The sequence below is a fragment of the Tachypleus tridentatus genome, chromosome 7 (genome assembly GCF_004210375.1).
Source record: "Tachypleus tridentatus isolate NWPU-2018 chromosome 7, ASM421037v1, whole genome shotgun sequence".
NCBI lineage: Eukaryota > Metazoa > Arthropoda > Merostomata > Xiphosura > Limulidae > Tachypleus > Tachypleus tridentatus.
The window spans coordinates 1981190-1996041 of record NC_134831.1 but is presented as its reverse complement, the minus strand read 5'-3'; the positions used below and the strand labels follow the sequence as shown (position 1 = coordinate 1996041).

General features: G+C 35.3%; 1 protein-coding gene and 1 long non-coding RNA gene across 2 annotated transcripts; one reads left to right on the top strand and one right to left on the bottom strand.

The window, feature by feature from the left end:
- The first annotated feature begins 1432 nt into the window (after positions 1-1432).
- On the top strand, positions 1433-9650 carry LOC143254986 (serum amyloid A-2 protein-like). The gene is made up of 3 exons (XM_076509940.1): positions 1433-1524; positions 2437-2675; positions 9164-9650. The coding sequence occupies exons 2-3, from the start codon at positions 2449-2451 to the stop codon at positions 9405-9407; spliced, it is 471 nt and encodes a 156-aa protein (XP_076366055.1). The 5' UTR covers positions 1433-1524; positions 2437-2448; the 3' UTR covers positions 9408-9650.
- Positions 9086-11411, bottom strand: LOC143254987 (uncharacterized). Its single transcript, XR_013030400.1, has 2 exons — positions 10728-11411; positions 9086-9847 (listed from the first exon to the last, which is right to left on the bottom strand). It is a non-coding gene; the product is annotated as an uncharacterized LOC143254987 (long non-coding RNA).
- Positions 11412-14852: the final 3441 nt, after the last annotated feature.

Here is a 14852-nt window from a genome sequence, read left to right as displayed (position 1 = left end):
AGTTAGAGCGCTTGAATGTTGCATTGAAAGAAAAGAGGCCTGCTTTGATCAATCGTAAAGGTGTTGTGTTACACCAGGATAATGCATGGCCCTTTACATCAAAGATCACATCTGCAAAGATTGAAGAGCTAGAGTGGGAAAAACTTCCACATCTTCCTTATTCTCCAGACCTTGCTCCATCTAATCATCATCTATTCCAAAGTTTGCAGAGCTATCTTGATGGAAAAGAACTTGGAACGCATGAAGATGTCAAAACTACCCTCTCTACATTCTTTTCCTCTAAACCCCAAGAATTTTATAGAAGTGGCATTCAGAAGTTGACAGGAAATAATTTATAATAATGGAACATACATTACTGATTAAATAACAGTAAAATCATTTGAAATCACTTCTCTTTTTCTGAACCTAAAATCGAACATTGCTTAAAGGATGACCTGATATATATATCAATATTCAGTGTAATGTGTTATTCGCGTTCTCAAGTTTTATTTTTTGAATCATCATATGTTCATGCTATAGTTACACTGAGAGAGTCAATCCAGCAAACACAAAAAACATCATTGTATACCAACATGCATAAATTCTAAGCCTTACGTTTTTATCCTACAAGTTGGGGTTGTTTCACTGTAGTTAAACAAAGCTACACAAATGGGCTATCTGCGCTGTGCCCACCATGAATATCGAAATGTGATTTCTCGTGTAATAATAAGTTCATAGACTAACCGTTGTGCCACTTGAAGGCCTATAGGTTTATAGTTTCACTTGAAGGCCTATAGGTTTATAGTTTCACAAAATGAAACTTAGAAATGCTTATTATCAACCTTAAAGTAAGCTTTCCTCATGAGCTATTTCGCACTGCATTATTTAAAAGTTGTGTTTCGGGCTTCCGAAACGTTTCAAATATTTTACCTCGTTACGAAACGATATCTTCTTAAAATGTATTATGAAATATTATTGCACGGTGTTTCCCAGGTCACGCAAACAACGCGGCATCACTATATTATTGCAATGTTTAATGCATTAGCCGTGAAAAAGTCTCAAAGGCATAACGTCGACGAAATAAAAGTTTTATTGTAATTACCTGGAAAATACAGGCCGTTCTTTCACAACTTTATTATTAAAATGTGTAAATCTCTCCAGTGCGGACTAAAAATTCTGAAAGGTGTTTCCCACTTATGTATTTACAATGCATGACGAGTAAACAAAAGTACAACGATATGTGTATTGGAGTTTTGTGGAGTATAGTTTTAACCGGAAAAGGTATTTCGTAACTTGCACAATAAGGTGGAACACTGTTCTCGAAATTTCCATATTTTTGTGTAATCAGTCGTATTTTTCTTGGGGTTTTATTTCTACTCGGACACATGTGTTTCATACACATTCTCAGAAACCCAGGGAAAAACCCATGAAGCCAAATGAAAAAATGCCACCAGAGGGAGATGATGATATATAAAAATCATTTAAACAAAATTCCTACAATTAAATCGTCTTTGTTGCTTCGACGTTGGAACTTTTATCCATTAGGTAGTTGTTATTTTTGAATTTCGCGCAAAGCTACTTGAGGGCTATCTGTACTAGCCGTCCCTAATTTAGCAGTGTAAGACTAGAGAGAAGGCAGCTAGTCATCACCACCCACCGCCAACTCTTGGGCTACTCTTTTACCAACGAATAGTGAGATTGACCGTCACATTATAACGCCCCCACGGGTGGGAGGGCGAGCATGTTTGGTGCGACCGTGATTCGAACCCGCGACTCTCGGATTACGAGTCGAACGCCTTAACACGCTTGGCCATGCCGGGCCCTTTAGGTACTTGCTTTTAATTATCAGCAATTGGTTCATAATAATTTATTCATGACAATTATACAAAATAAGTGCATAAAATTATGCAGTTAGGCTATACAAATTATTTGTCATTAAAACATCAGAGTGGAAACTTGAGAAGATTTTTAGTCCTGGAAATGCAATTAAGTAAAAAAAAAACGATTATATTTAAGAGACGCCACTAGTTCGTTATCGTGTATTACTAATAATTTGAAACTAAATAAAAAGGCAGTGAATAAATATCGGGTAAAATTTCACAACTAGTATTGGTAAGTAGAATAAAATAACAAAACAAATGAAATGGTCACTAGAAAGTCTTTTATCATTTATGATTGTTGTTTTGAATTAAGCACAAAGCTACACAATGGACTATCTGTGCTCTGCCCACCACGGGTATCGAAATCGGATTTTAGCGTTGTAAGTCCGCAGGCGTACCGCTAAGCCACTGGGGGGCGTCATTTATGATTAGGCCTAAACGTTTCTGTTTCAAGGATGACAAATGAAAAGCAATCTATAATTATAATTTTAAAGTAATTAATAAATCCAATAATGTTTGTTTTATATCGATGTTATCTAATAGTACAAACTGTGCATCTTTCTTCTGTAAATTGCAGAAACCTTTAACAATGAGGTTTGCATCAATGCCCTTCGTGATGTCATTATCGGTAGTCTTGGTATTATGTCTGACCACGAACGTCGGCGAATGTGCAACTAACTGGAGAGTTTTTGGCAGCTGTATCATCAAGAAGATGGGTTTCCGAGCCATCCTAAACAGTGACGTTCGTTGTGCTGGAATTCAGATGTTTAACAGTTTTTACAAAATGACCACTAAGAAATGCATCAATTGTGACAAGTAAGTTTTATTCGTCGCCATTCGTGTAAAGTTACACGAGGGCTATTTGTTCTGGTTCTCCATTACTCTCAATTGAAAGATTGAAGACGTAAGCAACTAGTCAACACCACACATCGTAATCTTGTGGATTACTCTTATCAGTAGAGGCGTTGCTTGGCACTGTCACATAGGGCATGTGCTCCAAATCCTTAGCCGGTGTCTTGAAAAATCAGAAAAGAAAACCATGATCTCGAAGGAGGGAGTTATGGGACTTAGCCCCATTTTTTTTAAATACCTAAAAACGCCTCTGCTTATCACACTAAACCGTGAAATTTGTCAATCACTCTGTGAATAACGTTTTTTCAGTAACGGGACGTAAACCACGAACCCTCAGATCCACATCCCAGCACAATGACCACAAAGCCACATTCGAACTTGAAGTGTTAAGAAAGCGGGACACATTATTACGTTCAAATCGTGATAACGCATGTTAGCGTCTATAGATACAACGTATTTGAACATTTTCACATATTTCAATTAAAGATGACGTAACCAAAATATCCACACTTTCAGAATTTTATATTAACAACTCTACTAAGCATGCATAGCCAATCAGCAAACAATTTACTGATTATAGCAAACATAGAATTTATAAAAAAAAAAAAATTATAAATGATACGATGGTACCCAGCAACACATTAATTGTTCGTAGCGGTGTTGGTGCGCAGACTTACCGCTGTGCCACTGGAGAGCTAATCAGCAGGATATCAACGATATAGCCGACACATAATATATCCGCCCCAATTACATAACGGCAATGGAGAATATAGCTTGAGTTTCCTAACACAAGCTTAGAACACTGAAGTGCACTTTCTTCTTTGTGGGTATTTGGGTTTTAGTAGGGTCAGGTAGGAGCACAAGACCTTTTTCTTCATACCGAACTTCATGTCGGCTACTACATGTTGTTGTTGTAGTACTTTTGGGCCAGAGTAATCCAAAGTATTCCGGCCCTTTTCAAGGGCAATATCCATGTATTGTCTTGATTTGCTTTTTTTTATTTATGTTTTTTTTCTTCTTTTATGTGTGTGTATATATATATATATATATATATATATTTTTCTTCCAATATTTCTTTTTATTTTATTTATATTTAACGGAAAAAAGAGAAAGAAAGAAAAAGGAAGAGAAAAAATAATAATACAAAAAACACTATGAATACTATATTAGTTTTAAGCGTCTGGTGCATGGTGGCCAGCTTGATTTATATTTGTTAAATATATATTTATATGAGAGAGGTACTTAGGACTATGTTCATCATGTACGTAGTATCTGTCGAGATCACATGTTAAATCATTTTATGCCAATTCTTATTAAAATAGTTTAGTCCATTATGCAATAGTCTTACAGATATTGTTTCTATGTTTGCATACTTGTGTATGAAGTACTTGTGCGTGGTACTTTATAGGCTGAAGTTAAGATTGAATTTTGTATTTTTTGTAGTCTGTGTAATTGTTTTTGTGTTATGTTTATCCAGGCAGGAGATGCGTATTCTATTATAGGTCTAATGTTTGTTTTGTAGATTTTTATTATATTATCAGGTGATGTGCCTTGATTTTTACCTGATAGGCTACTTGCATAATTTGCTCTTTCCCAGATTCTAGTCAGGATATTGTTAGTATGCTATATCCACATTAATTTGGTATCAGTTAATCCTAAAAACTTAGCAGAAGTAGCAGTCTGTAAAAGTGATCCATTCATGTATAATTTTGGTGGATATTTTTTCAGTTTATTTAATCTGCTGTTTCGTATTACATGGGTTTTCGGAATGTTTATTTTTATACTATATTTGTCAGTATTTTTCTATATTATTTAGAACTGGATGAAGGTTTGTTGCTGCAATTGAAGGAGTGAGAGCACTTTTCCAGACCGTTACATCGTCAGTAAATTGTGATGCAAAACCTAAATTTAGGTCCGACAGTGACATATTACTCACATACATGATTGATAATAAGATAAGGCTAACTACCCCTTCCTGTGGGACTCCTGCCGCAGGTGAAAAGGACCCTGAGTGGGCTCTATTCACATCTACTTAACACGTTATATTGTCCAGGATGTTAGATAGCCAGCGAATAATTCCCTAGGATAAATCCATTTCCGTTAACCGGTGACGTAATCCGTTATGCCACACCTTGTCAAATGCTTTCTCAATGTCGAGAAAGCAAGTTACAGTGCATTTGTTTTTGTTAAAACTGTCTGTAATTGGTTCAGTTAATCTGATTAAGTGATCTGTAGTTTTTTCTATATTTTCTAAATTCATTTTGAATTTCGGGTAATTTTGAATTTGCTCCTAATAATATAGATAGTCGGTTACTAATTATTCTTTTGAAAATTTTGCCAATACAACTGGTTCGGCTAATTGGGCGGTAAATGTTTGGTTTATTTGCTGGCATTCCTTCTTTCTGGAACATTAAAATTACTGCTTACTTCCAAGGAACATGGATATATCCAGCTGAAAATGATAAGTTAAATAGAGCTGTTAGGTGTTCATATAATTTCTGAGCACCATTTTTTAGGAGGATAGCTTGTATATCATCTTCTCCAGGTGCTTTGTTTTTTGTGTTTTTGATCAATATTCATACTTCCGTTACTGTTATATCTTTTATTAGTTGATGAGTGCTCCAGTCTATTGTTTTCTCTGGTCTTATTAATGTGTTTACTGGAAATTTTGCCATGCATATAGTTTTGTTGTGTTCAATGAAGTTATTGACTTTATTATAGAAGTATCTGTTCATGTCTGGTTCATGGTGTGTTTTGAACGTGTTCTTTTAGGTGGTCTTTAAATATCTCTGCTTTTTCTAGGTTAGTCTAAGCTGTTTTGCCATGTGATTCGAGTGGTGGGTACTCTTTGTTTGTTTTTCCTGTGTTAGTATATCTTTTCAAGAGTGTCCAGAATTGTTTTGGATCAGTTTTGTGATTTAAATGTGAGCAGAAGGTGTCCCAACTGTCCTGTTTTTGATGTCGGATTTGATGTCTTACTTTATTTCTTATAGTATTTATTTGTGTTTTTAGTGTTGGGTTTCAATTGTGTATGTACTGTCTGTGTAGTTTTCTTCTTTCTTTTATTAGGTGTATTATTTCTTGATGTGGTTGCCATATGTGTGTTGATGTGAAGTGTTTTTGTTTTGGTATTTAGCTGTTGGCTGCATGTTTTAGGCACTCAGAGACTATATCACTATATACATCTATATCTGATGTGTCCGTGTCAAAGTTTAGTACTTCAGTTGGTAAAATTTGGTCTATGACTGATTGAAATAGTGGCCAATTAGCTTTTTTATAATTTAATTTATCTTTTACTTTAATTTTGTTTAAGTGGGGGTGAGATTGGAGATACACCAGACTGGGAGGTAGTCACTATCTATATCGTGATCAACAGAGAAGTTTACGAATTTGCGACTCATATTATACGAACACAAGCGTAAGTCCAGTATTTCACTGGTGCCATGAGCGTACGAGATATGTGTCGGTGTTGCATCATTTAACAAAATCATATTAGTTTCAGTTAGAAATTTATAAAGCATTTTCCCATTAGGGTTTGTACATCTACAGTTGAAGGTGATATGTTTACTAGTTAAATATCCTATAATTACTATAGTGGGATTGTGGTTATATATGGAATATAATAGATTGGCATCTATACTTTGCTAGGCGAGCAGTAAATGCCCGCCACTGTTACTTCAGTGTTATTTTGATTTCTTACGTTTATTATTACTGATTCATTGCTGAACTATAAGTCCATTTTTATACAGTTGAAAATTCCTCTGTTTGAATCTCTCTTATCCTTTCTATCCTGTCTGATAATAGAATATCTTTTTATTTTAAATCTATGGTAGTTATAGAGGGCTGTTTCACTAATTACAAAGACATCTGGTTTTATGGTGTTGGTTATATCTTCAATCTCATATTTCTTGGAAGCAATAGCACCTTGGATATTGATGTGTAGTGCTGTGAATTTATCCATGGTTAACTTATCCATGAAGTATGTTAAGATCTGTGTTAGGTATTTTTGGATGTTTTTCATAAGTATTTTAATAACTATGTCTATTAAACTGTTTTCATTATTTGGATTAGTGTATTCGACCATTACTTCAGAGAAAGTGGATGTAATGGCATCGGTCAATGTATTTTCAATATTCATTAGTGTGGTTTTGTGTGACTTCAGGTGTTTTTGGTAAATCTTCACTAGTTATTGGTGTTTTTACCTGACTGTTACAGCATATGAGTTTACTTGTGTGTTTGTGGTGCAGATTATGTTTTCTGGTTTCTGAGTGGTAGTTGTTTTTTATTGTTCTTGGATTGTGTGTGTCTTTGACTTGTGCGTGTCTGGATTTTTAATTTCTTATATATGTGTATTAATTTATTTATATTTTGGCAACCTTTATAGTTTGTTATGTGTTCTTCCCCACAGTTGCAGCATTTTGGTTTGGGGTTTTGTTTAGTGTTTTTGTAATATGTGGTGGTTATCTTCACAGCCTACACAACGCGCAATTGCTTGGCATGCTGCTGCTACATGTCCAAACCTTCACTGAAGTTCGGTTGTTTGGTTTGGTTTGTTTTGAACTTTGCGCAAAGCTACACGAGAGCTATCTGCGCTAGTCATCCCTAATTTAGCAATATAAGACTAAAGGAAGGGTAGCTAGCCATCACTACCCACCGCTAACTCTTGGGCTACTCGTTTACTAACGAATAGTAGGATTGAACGTCACATTATAACGCTGAAAAGGCGTTAAAGTTGAAAAGGCAAGCATGTTCAATGTGACGGGGATTCGAAGTTCTGTTGTTCTTAATCACAAAGCTATGAAAATGTGCTATTTGTTCTGTGCCCACCATGAGTGTCGAACACCCTCCCCCTTTTAACGTCGTTAGTCACTGAGGGAGTGGAGCTAAAGCATTGTAATTGGTATAATTCCTGTTTTTGAACTGTAAAATTAACAGTAAACAGCGCATTGTTTATGGCTTCTTTAAATCGCAAAAATGCCCTTAGGGCAAACGTCTCATGCTTGGTCTTTGTACGTTTTCGATTAATGGTAATCAAATTAATTAGTAATCTTCCACGTACCCAATACTAAATAGAAGTCGTAATTTAGGTGAGCAATAAACTATATTATTAAAACCAATACACCTTAAGTATGTTAACAATATTTCACTGTTAATGAACAGGAAAGATAATTACTAAAACCAGTAACATTTTAACCGTAGGATGAGTATGTAAACAATATTCCACTGTTCATAAACAGTAAAGGTAATGATTAAAACCAGTAACACTTTAAAAACATTGTAGGATTAAAATGGGGCACGTGTCTTTTTTGTTTGGTGATTTGGCATTGGTCACTGCAAATGAGCGTTTTCAAATTGTAATGTCTCTAAAGTGTAGGGACTTGTCAGATACGTCTTTGTATAGAATAACTTTCACGAATACCTGTTTCATCCGCTGAAATCTTTATTTTGGTGAACCCATGCCCTTTTCGCTTTATTTTCAATCCGACATCTTTCTTGATTTGCCTGTATTTTCACCTACTTCAAAATCTCGCGCTTTGTTTACCGCGGCTAGAGTACGAATTGTTTCAGGTCTCTTTCTAAAGTATCCTGGTTCCCCAAGATGATTCGTGGTTCTTTGTTTTCCAATGCCATTATATATAAGGTATAACCCTGGTTTAAAATGGTTAGTGAGGCTATTTCTTGTTATCTAGATTATGAAATTTGGGTAATAGCAGCGACTCTTGTGACTTACAGATAACAGTGCTATTCATGAAGAAAAATGCTAAGTTAGGAACAAACGGAAATACAATTATTCAATTCTAAATACTGATAACTTTAAACTACAGTCTATCAGCATTCGTTAGTAGTATATTTTTTGTTTCATTGTATATAGAGTGTATTAAATTCGAATGTTTCACTAATAATCTGTTCGCAAATTGCACTGTTTGAGAGTATAAGAGTCACAACGCTTTATTTAGCCGTATTCGAGTTGTTCTACCACCAGAGGGCTGTAAAGTTATCTGAAAAGCTATTAATGAGCATTATTCGTGTAAAGACTAAGATATTGGTTAATTAAACACTAAACACAAGTTATTCAGTAATATTTGTAAAAACGTATCAATTCACAAAACAATCACTAGTAGAGATAAATTATAATTTGAATAATATGGCTGCTCCAATACATTGGTCATCGATTTGTGTCAGTCAGTTTTAAAATTTAAAAAAAATGTTGCACGTAAAAGTCAAACAGTTGTACACATTATTCCTTGAGTATACTCTGAAAATTTGGTCTTTTACGTGCAACATTTTTTTTTTTTTAATTTTAAAACCATAAAATAATACACAAGCTTGCACGGTGTATCAAAACCTCTAAAATGATGAGTAAACAAACATGATGTATGAAATTTTATTCAACTAAAACCTTGTTAATTACACACAGTCATTTCTCTTCAGTTTTATCAATTATTTTTCAGATATTTTCATTGTCAAGGCAACTACAACGCAGTGTACAAGTGCGGAAGAAAAAGTCAGTCAATACGCACTGCCAAAGTTATCAGCGATTGCCGGGAATTTTCTCAAGGTGGAACTGACAGCGGAGCCGATCAGGCAGCCAACAGATACGGGAGAAATGGAGGAAACTGTGCCGCCAAATATCTTTGTGACGTCAACTGCAAATACAACCCGAATGACGACACTTGTTTGTCGTCAAATTGTTGAAAACCAGTCTTTACTTTAATTCTGTTTTTCAGCATATCTTGGAGTGTTTTTTTTCGTTGTTTTTTTTTAAAGGAAATATATTTCTTTCTGAGTTTAAAGTTTCGAAAACAGAGTAAAGAAATGAAAGTTTGATGGTTAAGACTATTAATATCAATTTCGTTCTATAAAGCGTATATATATATATATATGTGCGTTCTCTAAATTTTCTTTCACTTCAAATAAAACAAGATTTGCCAAAACATGGCAAGTGTTTAAGATTATTTCTTTATCTTACGTGTTAATTTACACTTATAAATCCTATACCTACCTATAAACTGTTTCACTTAGTCGAAATGTACCTTTCTACAGTAGGACAGCCGTAAGTTTACGATCTTATCACGCTAAACTCCATGTTTCGATTTATTCGTAGTGGACACAACAAATAGCTTAATATGGCCTGGCTATAAAACAACAAAGTTTTAATTCATCTAAATAACACATAAATTACATCATTGTTTTAATTTCCGTCTATAATTAAACATGTTTATGAAGTATTACTTAAAATATTTTCTGTTTTTCCAAAAAATAAATATTTTTTTTCAGTAAACAGAAGGATGAACATAATAATATACTGTTTAAAAAACGTGTTTTTACGCTTCACAATGTTTAAAGTACTTTTAACACTCTTGTTGTGAAAACTAAATACTCCTTAAATATTAGATCACTAAATGAATTAAATAATGATTATTAAAATGAACGGTGTTGTATATCCAACACTCAGAGTGCTACAAAAAAAAAAAAGATGTCTTAAGAAAGTTAATATAATTTTTAGAATTTTGCGCAAAGCTACACGAGGGCTATCTGCGCTAGCCGTCCATAATTTAGGAGTGTAGGACTAGAGGAAAGGCAGGTAGTCATCATCACCCACCACCAACTGGGTGGGAGGACGGGCATCTTTGGTGTGACAGGGATTCGAATTCGGGACCCTCGGATTACGAGTCCAGTGGCTTAACCACCTGACCATGCCGGACCAATTACAATTGAACCATTAAAATAAATACAACGAGAAAATAGAAATAAAATCATAATTTCGATGTAACTAATACATTCATTCCTAGGATAATATTCGGCAGCGTTGTCGTCTGCTGGATATAATTTTATATTTTGTGTTTTTCCCCCATGCTGCGATGATGGTTTTTCTTAAATATACATTTTGATTGCTTTCTCTACTTTCAGTCTACAATATGCTATTAATCCAAAGTTAAATAATCCTTTAAAATATTCGTTACTTTAATACTCAGCTAAAAATTTGTTTAAAATGTTCAGATTAAAACTTCATACTCTGAATGAAGACAAAAGTCCCTCGGGAGTACAGCGGTGAGCCTATGGACTTATAACTCTAAAATCAGGGGTTAGATTCCCTTCAGTGGACTCAGCAGATAGTCGAATGTGGCAGTGCTATAGGAAAACAGACACACATACACATCGATGGACTCAGCAGATGGCCCGACGTGACTTTGTTATAAGAAAAATACAAACACAAATACGAAGGCAAAGATATGGATTCCCTTTTTGTACAGCACCTTTATAAATGGCGGACGTCGCGGTACAGTGATCTAAAACCTATAACTAGAAACCAGAACAAAGGAGTTCTGTACGTCGCGGTACAGTGATCTAAAACCTATAACTAGAAACCAGAACAAAGTCTTTAACCTTCCTAGCTCATTATTTATCGCATTTTTAACTACTTGTTAAATCCCCTGTCTTTAAAAGTTGTGGACACACGGGTCTGACGCACTTATAAACGTTTTATCTGAACTTTACGCCATCAAGGTTCTAAGTCTCTTAACTTACGAAATATGGAGTATCTCCCTGACGAATGGTCGCAACGACGCCCACTGGCCAAACTTTGAAAGCATTTTGTTCTAATTTGTAGTTTCGGTGATGAAATAAAAATAAAGGAAAATATTTATTGATTATTTCAGATATTACGAATGACACATGTATTAGCTTATTGGCCTGCTATACCTTGTTGTTTTCTTAGCACATAGCTATGCAATGAGCTACCTGCTCTCTCTCCACCGCGCGAAACTGAACCACAGATTTTAGCGTGGTAAATCTATAAACTTCCTCCCGATCTTTCTGAATAGGACTCTATTTTTTTTCTATATTCTTCTTTATCGAAAATAACTCAAACCAACTTTTTTTTTTTTTTTTTTTTTTTTTTTGGAGCTTGCGGCTTTGATATCATTCCTAAACTTGTCTGAGTCCCCCGCTAATACAGCGGTAAGTCAACGGATTTACACGCTAAAATCAGGGGTTTATTTTCCCTCAGTGGACTCAGCAGATAACCCGATGTGGCTTTGCTATAAGAAAACACAAACTTGTTTGAGCGCAGCCTAGCGGCAGCACGTCAAGTTGCAGATGATAAAGTGTAACAGTGTAATGTTCGAGACATGATACTACTGATATATTTCACATTTCAGTCGTGGGTGCGTTCTAAAAGTAAGAGTCAGATACTGCCAATTATTTGTTTTATTTCTGGGCAGTAGTTGAAAAAAGTGGCAGCTAAACCTAAACCTTGTGCATCTCTAAACTCGTTATTTATTTCATGTAAGCATGCAGGTTTAAAATTCCATTTTTAACCCTTAACTAATATGAACAAAACTCCAAATTGAACTTCAAGATAAATATCACAAATCTTAGAAAAGGTTATGATAGTTTACTTGTTTCTTAAATTTTAAATTTCAATTTTTGCAATAATAAAGAAGAGATTCATAGGAAACTTTTGCAAAAATACCGTCATATGTAAAAATCCATGGAGAAAACTTGGTAACCGTTGCATATTTACAATGAATGTTGAAGATGTTGTCTTCAGGTTAGTTAGATTGAAGATGTATTCTCTGTAAAATCGCAGCATCTTCGGGTTCCCTACGGATTTACAACATTAAAATCAGAAGTTCGATTCCCTTCGGTGGACTCAGCAAATAGCCCGATATGGCTTCGCTATAAGAAAACACACACACACACAAACCCAGCGTTTTCGGTCCTCTTCTGAAAACTGAGCATTATCGGTTTATTTTAGAAAAGGTGGATTGTTTTGAAAGAGAAATAGTTCTGCAGTTTTAGAACATTTATATTTTTTCAGCCTCCCCCAGTGACTTAATGTACGGGAATACTGAACAATTTAAGAAAAGGCTCTCTTATTTCACACCAAATAAAATCATTCCTCGTGTTTCAAAGAAATTAAGTTATAGATGGCGCTATTGCTCCTAGTTTTTAATGGGAATCTTCTGGAACTGTCGATAACACTTATAGTCCAGCGAATAGGGAAAGGATTGTGTACTTTGTGATAAAAGCAAAGAAACTTTCTCTCCATTATGCTACCAAAGTTCGATATTTACCACCGCCTCTCACCTGTGGTTGTATCTTTCTTCCTCAGTTGGCTATGTTCTTTCAGAATAGACAGTCTGCAATTCTTGTTTTGGTCTTCATATCTAGGCCTAACTGGCTAAATTGAGTCTCGCACTGAATGACATTGCTGACTCCGATGACCATCCCATTACACCATGACTTACTAATCGTTTTCAAACGTAAAATTTCTTTGAGTTATCTGAGAAAAGCAGATACCTTTGATTAGAGGTACTGCTTTATCTTTGCGTGAAAGTCTATAACTGACTTAGAACTTCTCATAATACAAACCAAGAGAAGCTCTAAGTCAATTTTAGATTTTCACGTGCATAATCAGCAACAGATCTAAGTTAACCAACACATTAGATGTAAATTCACAGTGAGAGGTTAACATCGGAACATGATATGATATTAATGATAATCGCAAGAAAACTAAACTGATACATCTTTTTTAAATACTGGAAGACTTTAACCTATGATATAATATAACCTTTTAAATACTGGAAGAGGTTGACTTTAAAAAAATACAACCTAATAAATACTGGAAAAGTTTAAGTTATAGTACAATATAACCTTTTAAATACTAGACGATGTTAACTTATAGTATAGTAAACCCTGCGAATGGATGATAATGAATCATGTATATCAACGAACTACAGATATAACTGGTTATAAAACAGGCTCTTTCTTGTATAAAGTAGAACACTTATTGATTTTGAAGTTTTAATTCGGGCCCAGCATGGCCAAGGGTGTTAAGGCGTTCAACTCGTAATCCAAGGATCGTGGGTTCAAATCCCGGTCGCACCAAACATGCTCTCCCTTTCAGCCGTGAGGGCGTTATAATATGATGGTCAGCCCCATTATTCGTTTCTTCTAAAAGAGTAGCCCAAGAGTCGGCGGTGGGTGGTGATGACTAGCTGCCTTCCCTCTAGTCTTACACTGCTAAATTAGGGACGACTAGCGCAGATAGCCTTCGAGTAGCTTGGGGCCAAATTCAAAACAAACAAGTTTTAATTCGCCAATGAATAATGTTGCCACATTTCGAAAGTAGAAATAAAGCATGGATAGCGCCCTAAGAACGCTATGTAACATAGTGGTTTCCTGTGGTATCTTACCTTAATTCAGTTTATAGTTTTATTTGTATGTCTAGCTAATTCCTCCCACAGTTATAGGACTGAACTTGACAGACAAACTTGAGATAGTGTTCTTATCCAGTTGACTTTGTCCCCATATTAACAAGGTAGAAAAGAAAGCTGAAGAGAAGAAAAAAATTCCAGGTCACCAGGATATGATTGGCAGTAAGTTTTTTTATTGCTAAGCACGAATACAGCATTGGACGACGTTTTTCAGGACCCCTCCTGTGTTAGTACCTTACTCAAAAGTTAGTAAGGCCAAACTTTATAGATCCACTTATATACGCGGGTGGTTACCCCAATGAGATTAGTTAGGGTATAGACCCCCCCCCTCCGGAATTACTACAGAAGTAATTGAGGCTGATAGAGAAGCTTGAGACCTCTGTGTATCATGAATGGTCGAGGTGACAACACATTATGGGGAAATGTGTGAAAAAAGGTTTCGCTCTTTAGAAGACAAAACATCACCATAACATATGATTTTATTTAGTTTGCATTTATTGACGCTAGATGGGATTTGTGTTTTTTTTATTTCACGCAAACCTGTCTTTCATTATTTTATTTCTTTTGAATTTTAGCGCAAAAGCTATACGAGGGCTATCTGCGCTAACCATTCCTAGCTTATGAGTGTAAGACTAGAGGAAAAACAGCTAGTAATCACCACTCACCGTCAAATCTTAAGCTACTCTTTTACCAAATAATAGTTGGATTGACCGTTACATAATAATGTCCCCATGGCTGAAAAGGCAAGTAAGTTTGGTGTGATGGGGATTTGAACCCGAAACCCTTAGGTTACAAGTCGAGCGCCCTAATTACTTGGCTATGCTGGACCAGATGGAGTTTGCATGACCAGTGGGATGAAAAGTTCACAGATATTTGTGTGTTGGTCTTAGTAGAACACAAATATTTTATGTTAAAATAT

Excerpts from the sequence above, each read along its gene's own strand:
- LOC143254986 (XM_076509940.1), top strand. The coding sequence starts at position 2,449 with ATGAGGTTTGCATCAATGCCCTTCGTGATGTCATTATCGGTAGTCTTG. Across the intron at positions 2,676-9,163 it reads AAATGCATCAATTGTGACAA|ATATTTTCATTGTCAAGGCA; the intron begins GTAAGTTTTATT and ends ATTATTTTTCAG.